Source organism: Misgurnus anguillicaudatus, chromosome 3 (assembly GCF_027580225.2).
Source record: "Misgurnus anguillicaudatus chromosome 3, ASM2758022v2, whole genome shotgun sequence".
In the NCBI taxonomy this organism is placed as follows: domain Eukaryota; kingdom Metazoa; phylum Chordata; class Actinopteri; order Cypriniformes; family Cobitidae; genus Misgurnus; species Misgurnus anguillicaudatus.
In genome coordinates, this window is record NC_073339.2 from 33,748,635 (window position 1) to 33,773,090 (window position 24,456).

The 24,456-nt window shown below is 36.9% G+C and overlaps 2 protein-coding genes across 2 annotated transcripts; one reads left to right on the top strand and one right to left on the bottom strand.

Annotated features, from left to right (window-relative positions):
- Positions 1-339: 339 nt before the first annotated feature.
- tmem192 (transmembrane protein 192) lies at positions 340-12,640 on the top strand. Its single transcript, XM_073865056.1, has 6 exons — positions 340-497; positions 894-1,038; positions 1,730-1,996; positions 3,858-3,995; positions 11,406-11,508; positions 11,931-12,640. The coding sequence occupies exons 1-6, from the start codon at positions 468-470 to the stop codon at positions 12,052-12,054; spliced, it is 807 nt and encodes a 268-aa protein (XP_073721157.1). The 5' UTR covers positions 340-467; the 3' UTR covers positions 12,055-12,640.
- A 393-nt stretch (positions 12,641-13,033) lies between these two features.
- On the bottom strand, positions 13,034-17,853 carry apela (apelin receptor early endogenous ligand). Its single transcript, XM_055206682.2, has 3 exons — positions 17,628-17,853; positions 15,101-15,190; positions 13,034-13,506 (listed from the first exon to the last, which is right to left on the bottom strand). The coding sequence occupies exons 1-2, from the start codon at positions 17,716-17,718 to the stop codon at positions 15,102-15,104; spliced, it is 180 nt and encodes a 59-aa protein (XP_055062657.1). The 5' UTR covers positions 17,719-17,853; the 3' UTR covers positions 13,034-13,506; position 15,101.
- Positions 17,854-24,456: the final 6,603 nt, after the last annotated feature.

Sequence of the window (24,456 nt, forward strand, 5' to 3'; positions counted from 1 at the left end):
TCCCAGCAGTGGTAAAAACTCACGCAAGGACTTTTATTGTGATAATCACTTACTAAATGTATAACAAATAGGATAAAATAAAATGAAATAAAATAAAAAATGAAAATGGGAATAAATCAATCCCATCTCCCTATTATTTAATAATAACGGCTTATTAAGAAATAGTAATTTCTACTGTTGTCTACATCATGTCATGTGATGTATTTAATATTCATAAGCCACAACCTTAAAGGCAAAGACGGAACGGTAAACTTTACATATTCAATGATTTTGAATAATTATGCCACCCCACAACATATGACAGCCAATCATCGAAGGGTCAAATTTGTATTTAATAATATTCATGAGTCAAGCTTTCGTCACACTGAGATCGGTAAATCCGGAAGTAAATATTAAGAAATGTTTTGTCTGCGAGTCTCGCTTAAATCTGAAGTGCCCGGTTTCGTCTATGAGAAGAGGCAGTTGTGATGGAGTCTGGACGCTCATCGACTCATGGCGTGTGTATAAAGACTTTTATTTCTCGCTGTTTTCCTTACATGTGAAGCAGTGCACGAAGCTGTAATGATACTATATTTAATATGTCAAGCTGTTAGGTTAGTAAGAAGTTATACAGTTTACTTATGGTAAACCTCCATATCAACGCACCTCTTTAGTTATTCTTTCTAATGAGGCACTTGTCACTTAACTTAATGTTTTACAAATTGCGCTATTTTCTAGGTCGTTCAGCTGGTGATGGGAGTCCTTTAACAAAGTTTTTTGAGTTGTTGAATCACCCAAGACTCATCAATGAGAGTCGTTATGTTATCCTAATGCGCCTTATATGTTGGTACTTTAAAATGCAAGACTTCAAAGTAACAAATTGAAAGCATGCAAATGTGTGTGTGTGTTTTCAGATCTCAAATGTAGAGTTTACACAAAGTACTGATGAGGAGCCTCTAATCGACGGTCCGGTTCTTTCCCAAGATGCACTTGAATCAGCCATCAGGAGAGAGTTTCAAACTTTACCCACTCATTGGGCAGTGGGTGTACTCTCATTTTTGCATGTAAGTTGTTATGTAGCCCATGAGTATAAGCTTTAACAATATAAAATTTAACAATATGTGTTCCTTCAACTTAGTTAGTAGATCAGTGCATAAGTTAGGGGTTCGATACTCAGGGAACACACATAATGACTCAAACATACTTTGAATGAATCAAAATCAATGAAACATAGTGCCATAAACATGGAGTTACACTTTAATGAATTGGATTTTAGAACTTTGCTGTGGGGATTCATATGAGCAAACATGACCATTATGTTTTTATACAAAGCTATCATAAGGCTTTTTGAAGTTAGAGAGGGTCTTGAATGCATAGAAAAGAGCTGCATAAGGATTCAGTCCCTACTTGCATACATGTTTGTAATAACATAAGTCAGGTGTCAAATAATGATAGAATTTTTACCATTAAAGTCTTCCTTTAGTACGCATTGCAAAAAAATCTGCATGCTGTGCCTGTGATACTATACAATGCTCTGAGTCTGAGACAGGAAGTTAAATATGACAGCATTTCATAGCAAGCTTCATTTGAACATTGTGTTAACCACAGAAAATTTTCTTTACATGTAGATGTAACCACAGAAATAAAACATCATCTGCTGGCATCAAAAATGTAGAAGATACAGTGAAACTAAATTTCATGAGCATTGCTTTCACATTAGGCTTTTTGTGTTTCCTCACTATTTTTGGACTGCATGTGGTGTATGTGGCCTTGTGTGTTGTGATCACTGTGTTTTGCTGGATATCTGATGAGCATTCGGCTCAATGCACAGCAGCGCTCCAGGGGATCGACTCCAAAAGTCTGGTGGTGCTGGGAAAAGTCGCATTGTGGGTGTTTGTCTTTATATACGATAGATTTGTCCAGCATCATCATAACGCTGTGAGGCGGAGGGGTTATCTGAACTTCTACAGGATGACAAGAGGAATGAAAAGCCTTCCCCTGCTCATTTACTCCGCAGGTAAAAACATGTTTCCGTTTTATTAAAGGGATAGTTCACAACTCCAAAATTAAAATTCTGTCATTTAATCACTCTCATGTTGTTACAAACCTGTATGAATTTCTTTGGTCTGATCAACATGAAAGAAGATATTTTGGGGAATGTTTGTTTATGAGCCCCATTCACTTCCACAGTATTCTTTTTCCTATAACATAATTTTCATTTTTGGGTGAACTATCCCTTTAATTTAGAAAATTAATATAAGACAACACAACTCGCCAAAACTATAGACAAAAGTAACAGTTTACAAAAAACTGTAGGATCAAACACCAAATTAAGATCTTAAAGGGATAGTTCACCCCAAAATGAAAGTTCTGTCATCATTTGCTTACCCCCATGTTGTTACAAACCTGTATAAATGTCTTTGTTCTGATGAACACGAGAAGATATTTTGAGAAATGTTTGTAACCGTTCGTGGACCCCATTTACTTCCATAGTAGGAAAAAGAATACTATGGAAGAAAATGGGGTCCACAAACGGTTTGGTTACAAACATTTCTCAAAATATCAGAACAATGAAATGTATACAGGTTTGTAACAACATGAGAGTGCGTAAATGATGACAGAATTTTTATTTTTGGGTGAGCTATCCCTTTAAGATTCCAATCCTTGGTCTGCTCTCACCACTATTTTGCATATATCACGAGCTTCATATTGTTATATATTACTCATTTTATATTAATACTTTGTCAAAGTTTTTGTATGTATCCATTTCTGACTATTTGTTTTTGTTATACTGATGAACAGCAACTAAAGAGTCACAGTTTAGACTTTATAAACGGAATCTGCATTCATAACCTTAAGGCTTTTAAAGGCATAGTTCACCCAAAAATGAAAATTATATCATCATCATTTATAATTTTTGTTACAGAATTGTAATTTTTGGGTGAACTATCCCTTTAAGCTAATCAAATGACCTGTGCAGTATTTTACAAATGATCACTAGATGGCAGCACAAGGACAATTATTAGTAAATGAACAAAAAGTGACTAGAACTAAATCTTTACCAAATTATAGATTTCAGTATTACATTTATCCATTTGGCAGACTTTTCTCCAAAGTAACATACAGTGCATTACACGTTTTGGTCAGTATGTGTGTACTCTGGGTTCGAACTCATGACCTTTTGCAATGCTCTACCACTAAACTAAACAGAAACTATTTAGCAGACCCTTTTATCCGTAACGGCTTACAAATGAGAGAGCATTTAACATGTTGTCAATGAGCTTACGTAAATATGGAGATTTTAATGGGCAACACTGATATCTATAAAGCAGGGTGTCATATGATCATATAAAAGGTTAGTTAATGCCGGTAGAGAAGGTAAAATATATAATAATTAAAATTGGTTTTAAATTATGTATTTCAAGACGTCTGTTGATAGATTTTTATGATCAGGCAAATGGGGGGGGGGGGTGTTTAAGGGATAGTTTACACAAAATTAAAAATTCTGTCATCCTTTACTCATCCTCATGTTTTTCCAAATCTATATGAGTTTGTTTATTCTGTTGAACACAAAAGAAGATATTTTGATAAATGATTGTAAGCACACAGTACCCATTGACTGCTATAGTAGGAAAATGAAATACTATGAAGTCGATGTGTGCTTGCTTACAATCATTTATCAAAATATCTTCTTTCGTGTTTAACAGCATAAAAAAACTCATACATGTTTGAAACAACATGAGGATGAGTAAATGATGACAGAATTTTCATTTTAAGGTGAACTATCCCATTAAAACTTTATAATCAACCAAGCGGAAATTGTTGATGGCTGATGCTGCTGATATTAAAATCTTTGCTTTCTTTGACCTCACACACAGGTAATGCAGCGATGCTGACTGTAATCGCTTCATCCTCACTGCTAGATGCACATGTGAAGAATCTCTCTGTGTATCTCCTACTGACCATCATCTGTCTGGAGCTGCTGCTGTCCATTATATGCCTCATTAAATACGCAGGTACACACACACACACACACACACACACACACACACACACACACACACACATACAGTGTCAGTTTCCTAAAGAAAGTGTAAAGGATAAAGTAAGGCCCACAAGTCAGAAACCACACTGAAATGCTGTGATTCTCCCTTTGTCAGTGTGGATTTACTCTAGGTTTCCTCCCAAAGGCCAAAAACATGCAAATGAGGTGATTTGGAGATACCAGAAATTGCCCCTCTCCTAACCTGTATATGGATTAACTTGTGTGGATCAACTTGTGTATGGATTAACTGGTTCTCACCATGAATATAGCCATAGAGGCTGGAATGGTCGAACAAAGAATAAAGAAACAAAGAAATGCTGTGATTTTTTTTAAGTAAAGTCTATTTAGTTCGGGAAGAGCATGGTCATGTAATCCAACCTATCAGAGCAAAGAGGTCTCTATGGCTGTCCATCACCTCTGTCCCGTGACAGATTTTTTTGCAGCATCCCTCCTCCACCCCATCACCTCACTCTCTGCTAGTATGTATATATATATATATATATATATATATATATATATATATATATATATATATATATATATATATATATATATATATATATATATATATATATATATATATATATATATATATATATATATATATATATATATATATATATATCTATCCCAGAGAGGGGGAGTGCTCTGGGTTTGGGCTAATATTTCGAGCTCTGAGCCAACCCCTCGGACAGCACGCCAAATATGCTTTATTTCAAATTTGATTACATGTTGATGTGACTTGTAAAACACAATTTTATGATTTAAAAGTTAAAAACAATATATGAATAGCCTGTGAAAACCCAGCTAAAGTCATTTTTTGTCGTTTTGCTGTTTTGTACATAAAATCTTCCTACATAATATAAAGAACGTTCTGTGAAAATATAACCTTGATATCTTTAATATTGACTGAGTAAGACCATGTCAAAGATTAAAATTAAAGCGAAATTAACCAAATCTTGATAGTTCAAATCTCATTATTTAGATTTTAAACTTGATTTTACAGGCAGGGTCATGTAATGTAAAGCAACAAAATATTCAAGATGCAAATTTTTTACGTAAAATTTGTTGCATTGACTTTAGTCCCTTTCAAATGACGGAAAATACACAGGGATCCAGGATCGTTTGATTTTAAAAGTTAAAATCAAATTAAAAGTTGCAATTTTCTAGGCAGATATGGCTAGGAGCTATATTCCCATTCTGGCGTAATAATAACAGACTTTCCGGCTGTAACATGGCTGTATGAGGCACAATGATATTACGCAGCAGCTAAAAAATAGTCCTCTTAGTATCTTTCAATAGCAGGGGACTATTTTCAGGCACTGCGTAATATCATTACGCCTCATACAGCCATGTTACAGCAGGAAGGTCCTTGATTAATACGCCAGAATTAGAATATACAGTAGCTCCTAGCTATATCTGCCTAGAAAATCGCAACTTTTAATTTTCCGTCAGTCATAGTACACAATGTAACTACAGAAGAGTCAAGTTTTAAATAGGAAAAATATCGAAACTCGTTGGTTATTTTTAAGCGCAATGCTAATGGTCTAATCAGATTCAATGGATTATGCTAAGCTATGTTAAAAGGGGTACCGCCGGACCCGGAGATCGGCTAAATGGATTCCAAAACGGTAAAAATCAAATGTTTAACTCAAAAATCAGAGTGCCCCTTTAATAAAGAAACTTATAATAAAGAAAATTATTTGTGACAAAGTTATTAAATTATGAGGAATGCAAAATACAAATACGCGCTTTTTTCTCCTTCATACATGAACAACCCATACATCTCAAAAGATGTAGAGTAATTCTTTTAATATGTTCCTGAAGGCTACTTTTGCATTTTTCACAAAGGTCTGTACACACACACACACCTCCCCCAGAAGCTAACAAGCATGCATTACAATGCCCAAACTCCTGTCTTAACCCCCTTTAGAAACACAATAAGCAGCTGGTGTTCCACTCAGATCGGATTCTTACTTCATCTGTCTGTGTTTTGCATTACTTTTTTTTCTTACTCGCCATAATGCGATATCCAGCGGAGACGGAGGAGAAAGAAAATTTAAGATAATGCCAAAGAGAGATACAGAATGTGGGGGAAGAGTCTTATTATGGTTCCAGGGCTCATCTTTGCCAAAGGCAACCTGAAGCCACCCCACCCTAATACACCATGGCATTGTCTTACTGTTGACGCGCACACACTCTTACACGCATTCTCGTATCAGTGCCTGGATTCCACAGATGATTAGTGAAGTGAAGCTTGACCACATGTTATCTATAGGGACACACCCTCATTAGGTCACTTCATTCTCAATGAGCCCTATCAGGAGATATCACAAAGTCTCATATATCACTCTATATGAAGTATGCATATTAGTTACCCCCCACACACCCTTTAAGGGGGATAAGTGTTATCTTCAAATCTATATACTGTTAAGTATTTAGGTATATACAGTATGTATCTTTGTGCATCCAGTAAGCACACATTTCCTCAACGAACCGTTTGTAGGCGCCGTGCATCTCCAAATCCACGTTCAATGCGCTAATGGGTGATCTCTGTCCATTTACTCGCCGTTGATCTCCCCTATCCATATATCCATCTATCTGTCCCTCTTCCTGAAGAAAGGTGCAGTTAGGTCAGAGTCATGCTTTAGGGTCTTTGAAGTCTCTTCTGTGATGTTGTATCTCTGCCTCTCTCTCTTCATTTGAACATGAATGCAGAGTTCTGTATGGGTCGTATGCCACCTCCGCACTTCAAAGGAAGTTTAGGGCCCTTCAAAGGGGACGAAGGAGGGAGGGAGATGAATCGGGACTTGCATTGTTTTACCGCAATGCACGTAGAAGATGCGCTCGGCCCCCGTCGCGTCCAACTGCGCAGCCTCAGAATGAACTCTGATGAGAGGATGATGATAGAGGATGAGGTGAAGGAATTGATGGGTGACAGTGATGTGTACTTGGAAGATTTGGAAATAAATTATACTTTTTAATAGAAGCTACGTCAGCTATTATTAAAAATGCCATTTAATGGGACGTGTTTGTATTTAATTATTATTTATCGACATGTTATGAATTCTGTGTACAGTAATGGCCAAAGTTTGGTCAATTTAGGCACAAGTCATATTTGAAGTGGTTTTTAATGGGAAAGGCCCATAAATCGGTTGGATCATATTTAGCTTTAAATGTAAATAAACTATCATAGTGAGAAATTGTTGAGGTTCCTGCTACATTTACATGTATGCATTTGGTGGTTGCTTTTATGCATTTATGCATTCAAGCTGTGCATTTTATCAGTATGTGTGAATCGAACCCATGGCCTTTGTACTGCTAATGCAACGCGTTGTGTGTGTATGTGTATGGTTTATTGTAATGGTGTTTATTTTTACGTTGTATTTTGTGGAGGGAAGCACTACTGTTTAACAGAGATATGAGGAATGTGACACGTATATCAGAATACCTATCACTTTGTCTCTTTAAAAACATTCCTTCAGGATTATTCTTGATGTGTGGTGACAGAACTGACAAATTACCCTTAATGACCTTCCGACATTACATACCTAAACTCACACAGGTATACGCAACACAGTATTATGTTTTAGTCTTCATTTACTGTTTCAATCGCTAATGTAGTTGGTGTTTATGGCACTTCAGAGCGAAAGAAAAGGTGTCCGTTATCTTTAAAGAGAGGAGTCCCTTCCTGCCCAATTCAATGGCCTGTTGGCCCCCATTTCCTGCAGGTGATTGAATAAAGAGGGGTTTTATCTGATTGGTGTGTTTGTGATGGGTTGGGATTGAGGTGTGGGTCAGGAATGACACTGAGGATTTTGTATATGCGTTGCTGGTTTAGGTCGTTATGGTGTAATTAGAATGTATTCAGACACCTTGAGATGCATTTGATACGTAGAGCGTTTTAGAGATTAGACTGGATAGTTCCAGTCCTTGATTCTGATTGGTTAGTAGCTGTGGTTTATTTATTATATAACAAACACAGCTACGATCACTTCACCCAACGATTCTGTGTCTATCACTGCACAGCGACCTTTGCAGCGTAAACGTATGTGAAACATTGTGTTTCTGTTCACAGCCGGTCAGGCACAAGCAGTGCTTGGTTTTACTACATGAAAGTTGCTTCGATGCATATTTGCTTTAATATTTTAAATGTATAGTTACCGATTTAGAAAAGCAATATGGTACTCGAGGCTAGTGCTGTATTGTGAATACGTCACGGATGAAGGGGTCACAAAGTGCTCTTCAGCCGTGACTTATTCAGCCTTGACTTATGCTTATTTGTGTTTGATCACAACCTATATTAGCATACGGCAACCTATATGAAGGGCATACGGCAGTTTCCCGATTAATACAGGACTAGGCCTTAGTTATAATAGTACATTATTTAAGTCGTTTTTACAAAAATACCTTACAAAAAACAATACTGGTGTGCATCTTGAGATAAAATGATGCCACTGATATATGTTAAAGGAAAACACCACCATTTTTCGGTATTTATCTGTGTTCTTACCTCAACTTAGATGAATTAATACATACTTATCTTTTTTAATGCGTGCACTTAATCTTTGTACAGCGCCTCGTGAATGTGTTAGCATTTAGCCTAGCCCCATTCATTCCTTAGGATCCAAACCGGAATGAATTTTGAACCTACCAAACACTTCCATGTTTCCCTATTTAAAGACTATTAGATGAGTAGTTACACGAGTAAGTATGGTGGCACAAAATAAAACTTTAGTTTGGACCATAGGAATGAATGGGGCTAGGCTAAATGCTAACACATTCAAGAAGCGCTGTACAAAGATTAAAAGTGCACGCATTGATAAAAGACAGGTATATATTAATTTATCTAAGTTGTGGTAAGAACATAGTAAAATATTAAAAAATGGTTATGTTTTCCTTTAGGATATGTCAGTATAAGGCAGCTCAAACATGCGTTTTAGTATGGGACTAGGATAAGCCATATCTGGGAAACCGCCCCATTACGTTCCATGTTAAAGAGCACCAATGGTCCGATTCACGATTTTACCTTTCCTTTGGTGTGTAGGTGTGTATTAGTACATGTTAACGATATGCAAAAGGTACAAACCCCAGAGTAAATGACGACACAAATTATCATCTCCAAAGTAAATCTTTTTTCTTAGACTACAACAAACACACGGATTGTAGGCAACAGTTTACTTCCTGGGATTGGTGATGTAGACAAGACCGTAATTTAGTGGCATTACTCCCGACACAATCATAATTCCTGCCGCTTCGTGCTCACAGCCTGTAAGTAAACTCCTGTTAGCTTTGCATTGTGCGCAAATCTTTCAAACATGGTAAGGAGCATCACATTTCCGGCTGACGTCAGAGGCAAAATCGGGTACAGTTTTGTACAAAATCCATGCGTTTCAGGAAGACAAAAATGTACGGTATGTGGAAAATAATGTGTTTTTTTAACCATAAACAACACAAACGCATTGTATTATACAGAATACACAAAATAACGATGTTTTTAGCATTGAAATAGGTGCTCTTTAAAATACTTATTTCTATCCCAGCTTAAAATGCAGTGACAACTAGGAGCTATTTGTAGCTTTTTCGAACTATAAACCCACTGCTAGGGTCGACTTATTAATTTCAAAGATGGCGGCTTGTCGATAATGTCAAATATTGTTGGTTCTCGCACGTCTAGTTATTAGTTGACAAATGCGTGTTTAGTTACGAGCCAAACAAGAACCAATCAAATTCTTTAAAAGTTATCGACATGCCACCATGTTTCAAGTTAGAACTCAGATCTGCATCTGCTTGTTTGCATAATACATGACATATTGTTTGCTAAATAAGCTCCATGAACCCACATATTGTTTAGCTTCAGAAGATGTATATTAACCTATTGGAGTCATTTGGTTCACTTCAATTATGGATATGTGCATTTTGAGGCATTGTTATGTTGAGTATGATATACGAAAAGAAAATGATGACATTTTAATATAAAATGATTTGTTTGTGGAAGTCTTATACATTTGTGATGGCGTAGGTTGAGAGAATTTATATATTTTGGTGAACTCTTCCTTTAAGGGGATTTTGCAAAGAATCCTTTTGTTGTTCTGTTGTTAAATGCATATCAGCTCCAATTCCTCCTTCAAACTGCCATCCTTTTAGTTTAGTTTTTGTAAATTCTCAAGTTAAGATTCTATTTGTACTTTCTTACTGGTTTTGTTTGACTTGCTATTCTGTTGTAGTAGAGAAAGATGGAAGTCACAATGATTGAGAGACATTAAGGGTGTGAGAAAGGAAATACGGCAAGCGTGAAATCGCACAGTTGTCATGCGTTCTCACACCTACAAAACACACAACACGTGCCAGCCACGCGTCTCCTTGCCCACCTTGCGGTGAAAAAAAAATTGCACTGAATGTGATTTCTGCTCGCACTGAATGCGTGTCTTCACACACCTAGCTCATGTTACGAGTCTTTCACCATCAGACTCACACATACACAGCTATTAACATTTCTGGCCATATCATTTTAAACAATATTTTTTAACCCTGCAACTCTGCATATTTTTAGGAGAATCATCCTCAAAGAATATACATTATAAATTATATATTATAAAGAATTACAAGTGTTTTTGGCAGTGGCGGCTCGTGACTGCTCAATTGAGGGGCGCAAATTCAAAATATGTGTTTGGAGTGTCGTGTGTTGCTCTTGTTTTCAAAATATGTGTTTGTTGCGTCATGTGAACCATGTGCATCACGTGTTTTGTCAAAATAAGTGCCTGCTGCACACGCGTCAAAACCGTTTATGATAAAAGAGACGCTCACATTCACAATATACACGCAAGACACTCCCTTAACAGTAAACTCTGATTATTATCATAAACCCTTTAGACGCATCTGCATCAGGCACTTATTTTGATAAAACATGTGATGCACGTAGGATCACTTGACGCGCAGAACACATATTTTGAAATTACAAACCACACACATGATGGGCTACATACATGTTGTGACAAACTTCGCATCGAGTGCCCTCGAAAAAGAAGTCACCGGCCGCCGCTGGTTTTTGGTCAGTTTAGTACCATTTCCTATCTCGCTATGAGAAACCAAAAAGTGAAAGACAGCCATTAAAAATGCTTCTGTTGTGCATATGTCAACAATTTCATTGAAAACCTTAACTAAAATATTGACCTAAGAATTTTTTTTTAAGCATAAGCAGAACATACCAGTTGAGCAGGCGCTCAAGCCGCTTAAGTTTGAGATCTTGATCTGTGTTATCCCAGCAATCATTTTTTAATGCTATGAGGAACTAAAAGGTATATTCAGGCAGAATGTAAGATGTTTGCGGAATGATGCGGAAAACTAAACATTTGTTCACTTCGTCCTCTGTGTGTTTCAGTACATGTGGTGAGATTTAACAGCAAAAAGCCACGTCCTGATGTGAATGAAGAGGAGCGATCTTTTGGCTGCTCCAGTGATGAGCATACAGAGACGGGTTTCAGGTAACACTTTTATTCAAAGCAACTTACAGTGCATTAAAGGTGTACATTTGTATGCGTAAAAAAATTGCCCCATCCTGTCACTGAGACGATACCCTTTCAAAAGGTACACCTTTGCCCCTTTCAAAAAGTACAGCTTTGCATCTCAATAGTTCATATTACTACCTCAATGGTGCATATTAGTAATTGGTACGAAAAGTATACATATCCGTACCTTAAAGTTACATATTACGACATTTTTAAAGGGTTCTGCCCCAGTGACAGCTTGGGAAAGTGCTGCACAACCAATCAATTGAAATCTTTGTGGACCACAGTTTGAGAACTACAGGACGGGTGTTTATATAGCCACACATGGTTGCATGTCAAGCCTGTGTGCACCAAACACTTAAAACAGGTGCGCGTGTCGTCTGTGTTTCATTTCTAAGGGACGGCTCCAGTCTGGAGGAAGTGGTCGAAAAGCAGGCAGACCTGATTGATTATCTCAAACACCACAATACTCTTCTGAACAAGCGAATCCTGACCCTAAGCGCTCAGCAGATCAGACAGTGACACATGCAAACGGAGAGAGTGACTCAGGATTGCGGAGATGACGGGTTGCGTGCGAGCACACGTTTATCTTGACTGGCATCGGCCGCCGTGGCTGACTGATCAGAAGACTTTTGGTGGGTAGCGAACCCTGGTAACCTCTCTAATGATGCTCTCGTGTTTCCATGACAACAAGTCGGACTATACAATGGATGCAATTAGGAAGGCAAAAACCTCTCACTAAGGATGCTCATTATGAGGTCTTGGGATCGCAGGATCCTGTTGTCCTACCAAACGCTTTGTGTGTGTGTAAAGTAAATCTTAATATCATGAACATTATCTTAACTCACTCCTGTCTGTGTGAGAAAGGGAAAAAGTGGGTACTACAGTAGATGGGAATATTTTGTGCTTGATTTGTCAAATAACTTGTGTCTTAGCTTTGTGGATCAGTGCTGCTATTGTGTATAAAGATTATTCAGGGATTTGTTTATATATCGGAGTGATTCTCAAAAAGTTACATACTGACCTTTTAGTTCTAATGTTTCGGACTGCTGACTTTTTATGTAAATTAATGTGAATAAAATGATTCAAACTTTTTTCTGATAAAATATTGTATTGTAAGTGTGCTATTAATAGGGATTGGGTTTTAAATCTGCTCATTTTGATGATTAAATGCATCTATGATACCCTATACCCACATATGAAATGTCCTGCCTCAATGTAATTCACCTATTTGTTGGAATGGAATGCGGGAATTTGTTACCAAGTATACCAAAATAAATCTCTTTTAAAGAAACATCCAGTATTTAATCTTAAAAAAAATCATCTGACAATTTTCTGATCACTCTTAATAACATAAAGATACGTCACAGCTTAACACATTTTCATTCAGTTAAGCTAATATTAAATAATTCCTCTTTTTTGTTTTATTGACAGATAATTTTGTCTAAATTGACTATGTAAACTAAATTGTAAACTATACATTTAAACTACATTGTAAACTATACATGTTATCAGCATCTGCATTACTTGGGAATCCAACTGGAACTTGGGAATCGAATTAAACACGTTCTACCAGTTAAAGAACGGTTAGGTTAAAACACGCACTGAGTCTGGCTGTAAAGACGATACACTTTTTATTAAAGCAGGTTAATAATAAAACATTTGAAGTGCATAACTTACATATAAACACATTTCATTCAGTCCATACTATTTACAATGATTTGAAAAACTCAAACTGATGGAGCGATGAGTATTTGGCATCTTTGGTTGGATGGGATGTCCCCATGTATGGCTTGTACACCAGCATTCATTGTTTGCTGGAGTAAGGCATATATCAGTCCTTAGTGAGTTTTAATTTAATACTCATATCAGCTTTTGGTAATCCAACTGTTTGGCTCTCGATCTCCAAAGCATCCTATAGATGATCCAACATGGCCATGTTGAGGTTTCTCTCCAGCTTGACCTCATGTTCAACTGTAGAAGAAAGCATAAAGAGTATAAATTCACTGTTATTGCATTATATATTGCATTCTGTTCTATATATATATATATCCCTGTGTGTGTCTGTTTGTGTGTTTTGTTAACTCTAGACTTGCTCTGGCTCATTGTGTGGGGGTCATAGAGTAAAGGTTAAAGGTGGCAACCTCTGTGGACAGTCTGAAAACAGTAGGCGGCTCCGGTAGGCTGTCACATTGTATGTGTGTCCCCGCAGATACAGTGTCACATCACACACACATTTCACCATTGACACCCAACCAGAACAAACTCTGAAGCCCCTTACCCTGTCATTCTATAGAGTATGAAATACACGGTTTTCTAGAAATGAATCAATTAAAAGCTTTGTTGATGAACGATCTGTTCATGAGTTATATCTGTTTGTACACCTTTAGAAGAATGCTAAAAGCAAATACGGTACTAATATGGTCCTAATATGCGCAATTTAGGTTCAAATATGTACCTAAATTTAAGGTACCACTATATTTCTGAGCTATCTGCACTCTTTAAGGTGCACTTTTTAAAAGGGAATCATCCTAGTGACAGCTTTTGTAGCCTATGTGTGAATGTGTTTAGGCCCAGCTGGCACTTTATTACTTGTGTTGGTATCCTTTTTCAGCAGCACGCACACAAAACTAAGAAGCTATATTATTGAGGACGTCTCATTGCAAAGACATTTACTAAACCTGACCCTCATATAGACTTACCAAATTATTATTATACATTTTAATTTTTAGATTTTAAATAAAACAACATGATTTGTGTGATATAAGCATTTCAAATAAGACCACAAATTTGCCAAACCAGTACACAGACACACAATAAACTCACATGTGCTGCCTTATGACACACCTTATATAGGCTACCTTGTGTGCTATGTGTGAGTAATTCGATTTAGCACCTGTCGTACTCCTTCCATTATTTTGTATTTTCCCACATTCGGAACACTTCGACTGCATATACATTGCTCACTAAAGGTCGCCAGGTGTTTTTGAGTGTCGAGTCCCACCCAAGCTTTACTGTGTGTGTGGCAGATAGTTAAAATGGGTTGTATTTATGGGGGTAGGGCTTTCCTCGTCTGTATGTGTGTCTCTCTGCTCAGGCTGTATAGGTTTGCAATCTTTTGTGTATGTGTGTGGGTGTGGAGTGTTTGTGTTTACTCCCAGTCCAAGAGAAAGTCTCACAGCTATAAAGATCCAATAATTTCCAAGCTCATTTAGTCTGGAGTATTTACCCAAAGTCTTTTCCTCTCTAACTCGCTCTCTGTTTGTTCCACTGCGGCTTTAGGCCGCTGGAGATCTGACAGGCGGTTTGTTAATTAATGTGGCTGTTTCTTCTCTGACGGATCACAATGAAGAGGCCAACACCATCTTAAATGACTTGCAATGAGTGTTGTTGAGGAGTCACGGAAGTTATTTAAGGTATTTTGCGATTATTCGTCGCCAAATAGTTGCACGCAATGTCAAAATTTGGCGACGGTGCTTCTTTGAACAATGTGTTATGCTTTGATGTCTCTTATTCAATATTTACTCATTCCACAGCGCAATAAAATGAAATTGTGTATGGGACTCACCTCAAGGGAAAGGTACTCTTGAGTGAAGAGGTAGACAGCGCTTTTTCATGCAGTTGTGTCTCCGATATTTCCGCCTGAGATTTAGAAAATCTGAAAAGGGAGGCAAATAAAACACTTGTCAGTAAAAATCAGGGCAATCGTAAACCTAAATTCTTAGCGTTTTCCTGTAAACTATTAATAATTTCTCCCAAACAACAAAGGTACTACAAGGGTTCCTTGCGGCACTCCTATAGAAAAAACATTTTTGGTGCACTTATGAAACGTTCGCTTAAATGTTCTTAAAAGAACAAATTTGTTCTTAACTTTTTAAACATTTTTCCACTTTAAATAACCTTTTGTGCAACTTAAAAATAAATAAATGTGCTACGCAATCCCATAGATTATAAGAAGCATTTTGGCTGTATTAAGAACTTTCTTTGATAAAGTATATAAAAGGAATTGTTCTTATAAGAACCTTTATTTGAATAATTTATTGGGAGACCGAAAATAGTTATATGGACATTGCTGTGAAGAACCCTTTGTATCTCCTTTATATTTAAAAGTGTGGGGGGACAAGACATTTACAATATTGATTATAATATTGACAATCAATGTTGGGGGAAGCACCCAGCACCCACCCAGGATCTACACTCCTGTTTGGGGTGTTACCTGAAATAAAATCAAAATGAATGGTCTCCCCAGTAGGTAACAAACAATCTGGAGGGCAATATAACAATCAGAGGGTCTACTGATAACCGTCATGCGACTTCCCTCCATAAGCAGCTATTAGATCCTCACCCAGAGGAGAGAGGACAATGGCGCGAGACCCACGGGAGGAGATGCGCTTCACAAACGTGCGCCTTTGACTAAAGCTATGCGAACTCCGCACCTCCCTCTCTTTCTCTCTTTCACCGCGGTAACCCTATGCTAATGTATTATACCTATTGTGCGCAACATCATGACTAACAATGAATGCCGGTGCTTGATCGCCCACGGGCACCAGATTAATTGCGCATAGCCGCCACAGCAGCGGGAGATTTGAGTTTATACACGTAGTAGCTCGTTCAAGTTACAGTAACTCACAATAAACTTCCATTATACAGTACAAATCAAAAAGACATTTCTGCAGACGCTTTTATCTAAAGCAACTTACAGCGCGTTTGTATATTAGTAGGCTATCAGTGCGTTCCCTGGGATTCTAAACCATGACCTTTGCAGCCGTTTATTTACAGAAACAATTATAAATTCAGTTATAAAATACAGCACAATTTATAGTTTTTAAATAAATAAAAAATACAAAATGAGATTTATCGTGCAAGGGTCAAGGACCCGTCTCTGGAGTATGTGCAGGCAGGGGCGTCAAGTGCTACTTAAAACCACTCAAGGCACTGACCCTAAATTAGCCATGACTGACCACTGACGAGCCCTGCCACGCAAATCTTATACTAATGAGTTATTTAGCTGACATTCACCCGTCTCACAGCTCCCTTTACGAAAATTAATAATGGTTTTATACAGTAGCCATAGCTTAATATGAACCATATTTTAACCACGATAATTGTAAGTAAAACTAAGGTAATAAATGGTAAATAGACAAAAAACCGAATACTACACTTTAACTTTAATAAAACCACGGTTAATTTTCATGTGTATGAACACGGAGACAGTCATTCTTAAGCAGTTTGATACGACAAATTATATTATAATTCATTGATCAGTCCTTCTGAGGTTCAAACTTACGACCTTTCGGTAACCACCTGCATGAGAACTTCACCCATTAAACCATACAACGCAAATCATATAAGCAGCTCTCTACAAGAACCAAATAGTTAATAATATTTGTATAGTAAAACTATAGTAATAAATCAACCAAAACATCATTGATTTTACAGTAAAAACCGTTTGATTTTCACAAGCTAAAATTGGCACCATAGGCTCTTTATTGCGCAAAAATGTCGTTTTATTGTAAAGACTCTGATCTACTAATTTAAAAAATCTACTACCTACAATTTTTTAAATGGTTTTACTATATTTTAATGATAGTATTTTTTTTAGCAAAACCTATAACCACAAAAAAATGCATTAGGCTATCATATTTTTGTCGTATACTAAAACGGTGGTAGCCTAATACAAATGGTAATAAGAATTTAACATGATTATAAATGTTATTTTAATAAAACCATGGTTAATTGATGTAGGGGTTCTTGCAAAGTGGAACAGCTAAATAAATGACATAAAATGTTTAATGCGCAAAAGTGAGATGCTGCGCAAAAACTAATGTTATTAGCCTACTAAATTAAAACCACGGTTATTCGCCTAAGAGTTGGTTTCAACAGACAAAGTAACTAACACTCTTATTTTCCTTTACAAAATCATAGTCTCTGGTTACGAAATAAAGCTTAAAACATCCAAAAGCAAACCCATCGCAAACTTCTGCATATAGCCCATCTTTTATTCGTATCCTAAAGGATAATGTTAAATGCTTCCTTTAAAAAAAATGTGTGCTAAATGAATAAATATTTACCCAGATAATAAATATTTTTTTTACCTTTTTTAGGCCTACCTGGTCTCTCGGCGCTGGTGATGAGCAGGGCTGCCAGAAGCAACAACAGGAGATACATAGGATGAAAGAATCTCATGGTGATGCTGCGTCCTCCGTTACCTCCAAGGAACTCTGTATATATGTTGATATACTGATAGTAGAAGTCCTCTTATTTGACTTCTGGTCTCAGTTTTTTAAATGGATGAGCCCCTACAATATACAATTTCTCTCTCTCTCTGTATAACTTTATCCAAAGTTTCCAAGTCGCTGTGTTCACTCTGTCTTCTCTCTCCTCATTAGAATAGATAGACAGAAGACCTGATGGGTATGAATGTCCAGTCAGGACAATGTAGCTTTACCCCCTTTTTATACAGACAAGAGAAAGGGGAGGAGAGAGAGAAAAGGGTGGAAGAGGGCACAACAGAAGGAGGGGTATGGAAGACCTAAAACTGGGTGGGGACATGGGACAAACACACACACACATTTTGCATCGCACATACAGACCCCACATGTATTAGGTATCAGAGCTAAATCTTTTGGAAATTTTTCACAAAGTTTAATGAACCACGGTTGTAAAGATATTTGAAGTGTTTTGCACAATGTCTATAAATTAGCCAAATTGTCATTACCTTGGTCTGTGTGGGTATGTTTTGCTGTGCAGAGGGTGCAGTATGTGTTTCTACACTGTAAAAAATACTTTGCTGCCTTAAATTTTTTTGTTAAATTAACTCAGATTAACAAGTCATGTCAACAGAGATGAGTTGTCACAACTTATAAAATATAGTTGAGAAAAGTCAACTTAATTTTATAAGTTATAACAACTCACCTGTAGTTATAACAACTCATCTCTAGTCAAGATAAATAATAGTAAGTTGAAATGATTTGTAAATATGAGTTGATTCAACAAAATATTTTAAGGCAGCAAAGTATTTTTTACAGTGTAGTGTGTCTGTAGGGATGGTTAAGAATGAGATACAGAGAAAAGTATGGGACTACTAGTAAAATGTCACTTTTAAGTGATTTTTGGAATTTCTTAATAATGGTATTTTGTTTTAATGGCAACACGTGGTCAACTTAATCTATTTAAGATTTTTTCAATAAGTATCTTCTGTGCTTCAATGTAAGCATAATGCAACTTTCAAAAAACATTTTAAAAGTCAGATTTGCTCTAGTTTAAAAATTGTAAAACTTTACGTTTATATTGAGGTTTCATTAAAAATATACTACTGAATGTACTCACAGATTGTTACGTTTTTTTTGTCTTTGTGGATGAATATGCGTGTTATTGTCACGAAATGAATGTGCTTTTGAGTGGGTCTATTTATTTCAGCACTGGTCAATGAGGTTTGAATTATTGGTCAGTTATGTGTGTGCGTGTGTGTGCGCGCGGGTGTGTGTGTGAACGAGCTGTGAAGTGCTGATTATGGTGTAGCTGTTGGATCTATGAACTCTCTCTTCACTAATGAGCCACTATTGTGCTTCACAACAGGAGAGCCAGTCTGACACACACTTACACACTGGCCAGAGTCTGTTAAAGCTAATGTCCACCTTTTTCATCAGAAGTATGAAATTGCATGTTGTATTACTCATCAGCTTGCCTTTGGAAGCAGGAAAAGTACCTGTAAACCGTCCAGTGACTTAGAGGCATAACCAGGGAAATAAAAAAGCAATAACATTTTAATTCAAATACTGAGCATTAAGAAAAAGCATTAAGATTGCATTAGGGGTTAGGATTTCAACTGAGCCTGCATGGGTTAATTCAGGAACACCCCCGGTGTATCACAAGCTGCAAACATTTGCACGTAAATGTGTGTTGAATGAAGCCTCCGAAGCCTCCTATGAGCTCAAGTACAAGTATAGCAAACCCACAGCGCTGGAGACTTACAAAGATTGTTTACCCAACAACACAGTGAATAATGGAAGAGTCTCTCTGACTTACTGATGGAGAGAGAGAGAGATTTATTTTAGCACAGCATCTATTGTGCACATTCTATTGCGATACTAAACTGGACAGATACCACACATTGTGTTATGGGTCCAATATGGTAATGTTATTAGATTTACAGATACTGCACGTTTGTGTGTCCGAGTGCGCATGTGCTGCGAACGGCTCGGCTTGTGCAAGACAATGTGTATAACTAGTATAATATGCAAATATGCAATGAGTGGGACATTCAGGCAAACAAATGCAAGTAAATATCAGGTCATTTGTATGAGTACGTGAATGAAGACAATTAATAATGGGTGTGTGGGGAGGGGTTGTCGGCTTTAGAGATAAAATGAGTGTGAGAGTGGGCCTTACTTGACCTCTTGGAGTGTAAGTGTGTGTTTGTGTCCATAATTAAGTACATATGTGTGCAATCCAATGGTGTGTCAGCCATATGTGTGTCCACTCTTTGACCTTTCTTATAAGTGTGTGTGTGTGTGTGTGTGTGTGTGTGTGTGTGTGTGTGTGTGTGTGTGTGTGTGTGTGTGTGTGTGTGTGTGTTCATTTATCTTCTTGTTTGATACAATATAATAAATTAATATGATCGGTCTGTAAGTGTAAGTGTGTATGAAAATGTCTCATAGTTGTTTTTTAGGCATCCATTTGTGCGACCTGTGTGTGTATTCATTTATCTTCTTGTGTGATACACAATAGCCTTCTCGTGGACACAAAGTGTCGCTTTCAGTTTGTGAAGTGTCTTGCAAAAATTTAAATGAATATAATCGGTCTGTAAGTGTAAGTGTGTATGAAAATGTCTCATAGTTGGTTTTAAACATCCATTTGTGCAACATGTGTGTGTGTGTGTGTGTGTGTGTTCATTTATCTTCTTGTTTGATACACAATAGGCTTTTCGTGGACAAAAAGTGCCGCTTTCACAGTTTGTGAAGTGTCTTGTAAAATTTTAAATGAATATAATCGGTCTGTAAGTGTAAGTGTGTATGAAAATATAATTGTTTTTAGGCATCCATTTGTGCGACCTGTGTGTGTGTTCATTTATCTTTTTGTTTGATACACAATAGGCTTCTCGTGGACAAAAAGTGTCGCTTTCAGTTTGGGGAGTGTCTTGCAAAATTTTAAATGAGTATAATCGGTCTGTAAGTGTAAGTGTGTGTATGAAAATATCTCATAGTTGTTTTTAGGCATCAATTTGTGCGACTTGTGTGTGTGTGTGTTTATTTATTTTTTGTTTGATACACACTAGGCTTCTCATGGACAAAAAGTGTTGCTTTCAGCTTGGAAAGTGTCTTGCAAAATTTTAAATGAATAAAATCGGTCTGTAAGTGTAAGTGTGTGTATGAAAATATCTCATAGTTGTTTTTAGGCATCCATTTGTGCGACCTGTGTGTGTGTGTGTGTTCAATTCTCTTTTTGTTTGATACACTAGGCTTTTCGTTGACACAAAGTCCTGCTTTTAGTTTGTGAAGTGTTTTGCAAAATTTAAATATGAATATAATCGGTCTGTAAGTATAAGTGTGTATGAAAATATCTCATAGTTGTTTTTTAGGCATCCATTTGTGCGACATGTGTGTGTGTTCATTTATCTTTTTGGTTGATACACAATAGGCTTCACGTGGACATAAAGTGTCGCTTTCAGTTTGTGAAGTATCTTGCAAAATTTTAAATGAATATGATCAGTCTGTAAATGTAAGTGTGTATGAAAACGTCTCAAAGTTGTTTTTAGGCATACATTTGTGCGACCTGTTTTGTGTGACTACACATCCTCTGAGCTTTTTCCATGTCAATTAGGATTAGAACCCAGCATGAAGCTAATGGACGATGTAGGGACACAGACCAACACAGCCGACTCTTCGGTCCTAAAACCAGCTTTTGACCCCATCTCAGTATGTGTGTGTTAAGTTTGTCGATTTGTGTGCACATGCAGATGCCCTTGAGAGGTTATTTACTGGTTTACGGTGTTTGCAAAAATGTTCCTCATCAATGGCATACAATCTATATTCACTGTCTTTAAATTCTCCCCGGTGGTTCACATTGTACTCTGCGCTTTATTCCCTTAATTTAAATATGCAAATGAAGGTGCATTCTTATTCGGAGCCACCTGGTATCCATGAAGACTGATACCTATAGAAAAGAGACAGAGATGTAGGTATTGCAAGCATGAAAACACAGGCTCGCTCAGATTTGAAATGGCAGACGCACGCACAGGCTGATGGCTTGGGTGGGTCTGTGACCATGCGTCTGCGTATGTTGTAATGTTTGTTTTATTGGGGATTAGATGTCAGTACCTGGATTAACCTGCCTGCGCAAATAAATCCTTCTGCCTGCCAGATAGGTGACCGTCTCCACCCGCTGTATCGACACACAATTCAGTGGCAAATCTCTAGTAGCCCTAAGGTGCAATTTTGCTGCATGGGAGAGAAATGGATACTGTGTGTGTTTCTGTACTATACATTTTAAAAACAAACGATACTAAAGTGCACTAAAAGTGGTTCATTGGCTCATAATCATAGGGGAACCATTTTAAGTGTCATATAGCACCTAATATTGTCCTATATAGAACCATATCTGGTGCTATAGTGGTGCTATATCACCCCCAAATAGTTCTTCGTAGGTGCTTTATATAGCACTAAAATGGTTCCCCTATGATTACGAGCTTTTAGTGCTATTTAGTGTACAGATTCTGTATTTCAGGTATGCAACCTGTAAATTGTAATATGGCAATAATGTTTGTAAATGTAGATGCTCGGCGGTAATTAGGAAAGGAATTTCATATGCGAACAGATATTCACACACTGACCTCAAATACACCCCTGTCCCACCAGGGAGAGGTCGAGTCCATCCCTCAGGATCAAGAGCACATAATGTGTCAATCAGTAGACAGACACCCCCTACACACACAAGTGTGCATACTACAATAAAAGTTGGCAGCCAATGAGGAACCAGCAATTTTTAAAAACGATTAAAATAAATTTTTAGGGTTACTTTGAGAAGTATTAAAATGTTATTTTACAGACAGGGTCACATATGTGTAGGCTATATATATAACAGTTTATATATGAGTAGATCATCTATGTTCACACATTAGTAACAGTAACAGTAGGAGTTTTTTATTTACATAATAATGTTTGTTTTATCCCAGCGCTGAGTTCAAAGTGAAAAAGTTATTGTTGCTGCCAAGTGCATTTGTATCATTTGTATACACTTGTTCAGTGTAACAGGAAATGTTATCAGAGTGTAGCTTTGTTGCTTGTTGCAACAGCAGATAAGAGTGGCATTCCCCATAACCTTTCTTCCTCCAAAACTAGATTACTACCCCCATTTACAACACACACACACACACACATACACACACCCGCTAAGGGAGAGGGAGAGAGACAATGCCTCCTTCTGGAGTTTACAACTCTACAACAACTAGTTACTGCCAGGAAGCACAAACCCAAACTACTCCCCCAACATACCCTTTTCCTCCAGCTCAAACATATCTTCCTCCACATTTAAACACTTTTATAAAGCCTATATTATAAATACATCACCACAACTTTTTTTTTACAATAAAGAGAAGTGATTTTAGAAACTCTAGTGTTGTAATTCAGTTTAGTTTGTTCAAATGTATCACTTAGGGGAGAGGTCTTAAGGCCAAGGACCCATAGAGAGGAGGAACAGGGACCCCCAGTACATTCAGGTGAAAAAGTAGTACACTTCCATAGTGTACTTAAAGTGTTTTTTTTCGCACACTAATTTTGTACTTAATATACTAAAAATTCCTCTTAAATTAGTACTTCTTAAGATGTTCTTAAGATTATTTAAGTGTACTTCACTGTGCTATTTTGAGACACCATAAATTCTTAAATGTATTAAAAATGTATTTAGTTAACACTTGAACTCAACTTTCATACAAAGATGGGTTTAAGTTTACTACAAGTAGTACCTACCTTAATACATTTTTTAAATACATTATTAGCACATTTTAGTTCATATTTATGGTGTCTCAAAATAGCACAGTGAAGTACACTTAGATTATCTTAAGAACATCATAAGAAGTACTAAAGATGAATTATTATGCGTACAAAATTAGTGTGCGAAAATAAAGTACTATGGAAGTGTACTACTTTTTCACCTGGGCATCAAATGAAGAGTGGATTTACATACGTTGTTGTTGCAAAGTTAATCAAATAATAATTTTTGATATACACAGTCACATACTGTTAACATACTACATACAGTAAACATAATTTACTGAATACTTTTTTATTGAGAAGGTTTTTTTATGATTTAATCAATTTTTATTATTAGGCTATTTATGCATTTTGTTGTACTACTTGAAATTGCACTTGTAATGCCACCAGAGACCCCCTGTTGTAGACCCATGACTTAGGACATACCTGTGTGAATAAGACTTTAATAAAAATGTAAATGTTTTTCTGATTCGGGTTATTTAATAGCCAGTTATAGCTAGTTATTTTCCTTGTAGTTTTTTCTTACAATCTAACTAGTTTACAATAACATTAGATTATAAAAACTTTCCAAAAATACAAGTTTTCAAACTCAGTTCGCTTTCTTACCGTTAGAGGGCGCCCGGTAGGTTGAATCCTTGACTGTCGGTCTCACGTTAATGCACAATACACTTTCAGAGAAAGGTACAAGGCTGGCACTGGGACGGTACTCTTCAAAAGGTACACCTTAAGACTAGAGTACCCAAAGTGTATATTAATACTATACATATTGATACTAAATGTAGGCTGTATACATTTACTTAAATTGTACATAATATGACTTTTTCGAATAGCAATTTCACGAGTTCGCAATAACATAGAGATACATTTGAGAACGAGATAAATTTGGCTCGCTGTCCGAGGAGAGGGCTCCGAGCTCGGAATATTAGGCCGAACC

Coding starts and splice junctions, on each gene's coding strand:
- tmem192 (XM_073865056.1), top strand. CDS start 468: ATGGAGTCTGGACGCTCATCGACTCATGGC. Junction 1,039..1,729: donor AGTGGGTGTACTCTCATTTT/TGCATGTAAGTT, acceptor CTATTTTTGGAC/TGCATGTGGTGTATGTGGCC. Junction 3,996..11,405: donor ATGCCTCATTAAATACGCAG/GTACACACACAC, acceptor TGTGTGTTTCAG/TACATGTGGTGAGATTTAAC.
- apela (XM_055206682.2), bottom strand. CDS start 17,718: ATGAGATTCTTTCATCCTATGTATCTCCTGTTGTTGCTTCTGGCAGCC. Junction 15,191..17,627: donor ACCAGGTAGGCCTAAAAAAG/GTAAAAAAAATA, acceptor CTCCCTTTTCAG/ATTTTCTAAATCTCAGGCGG.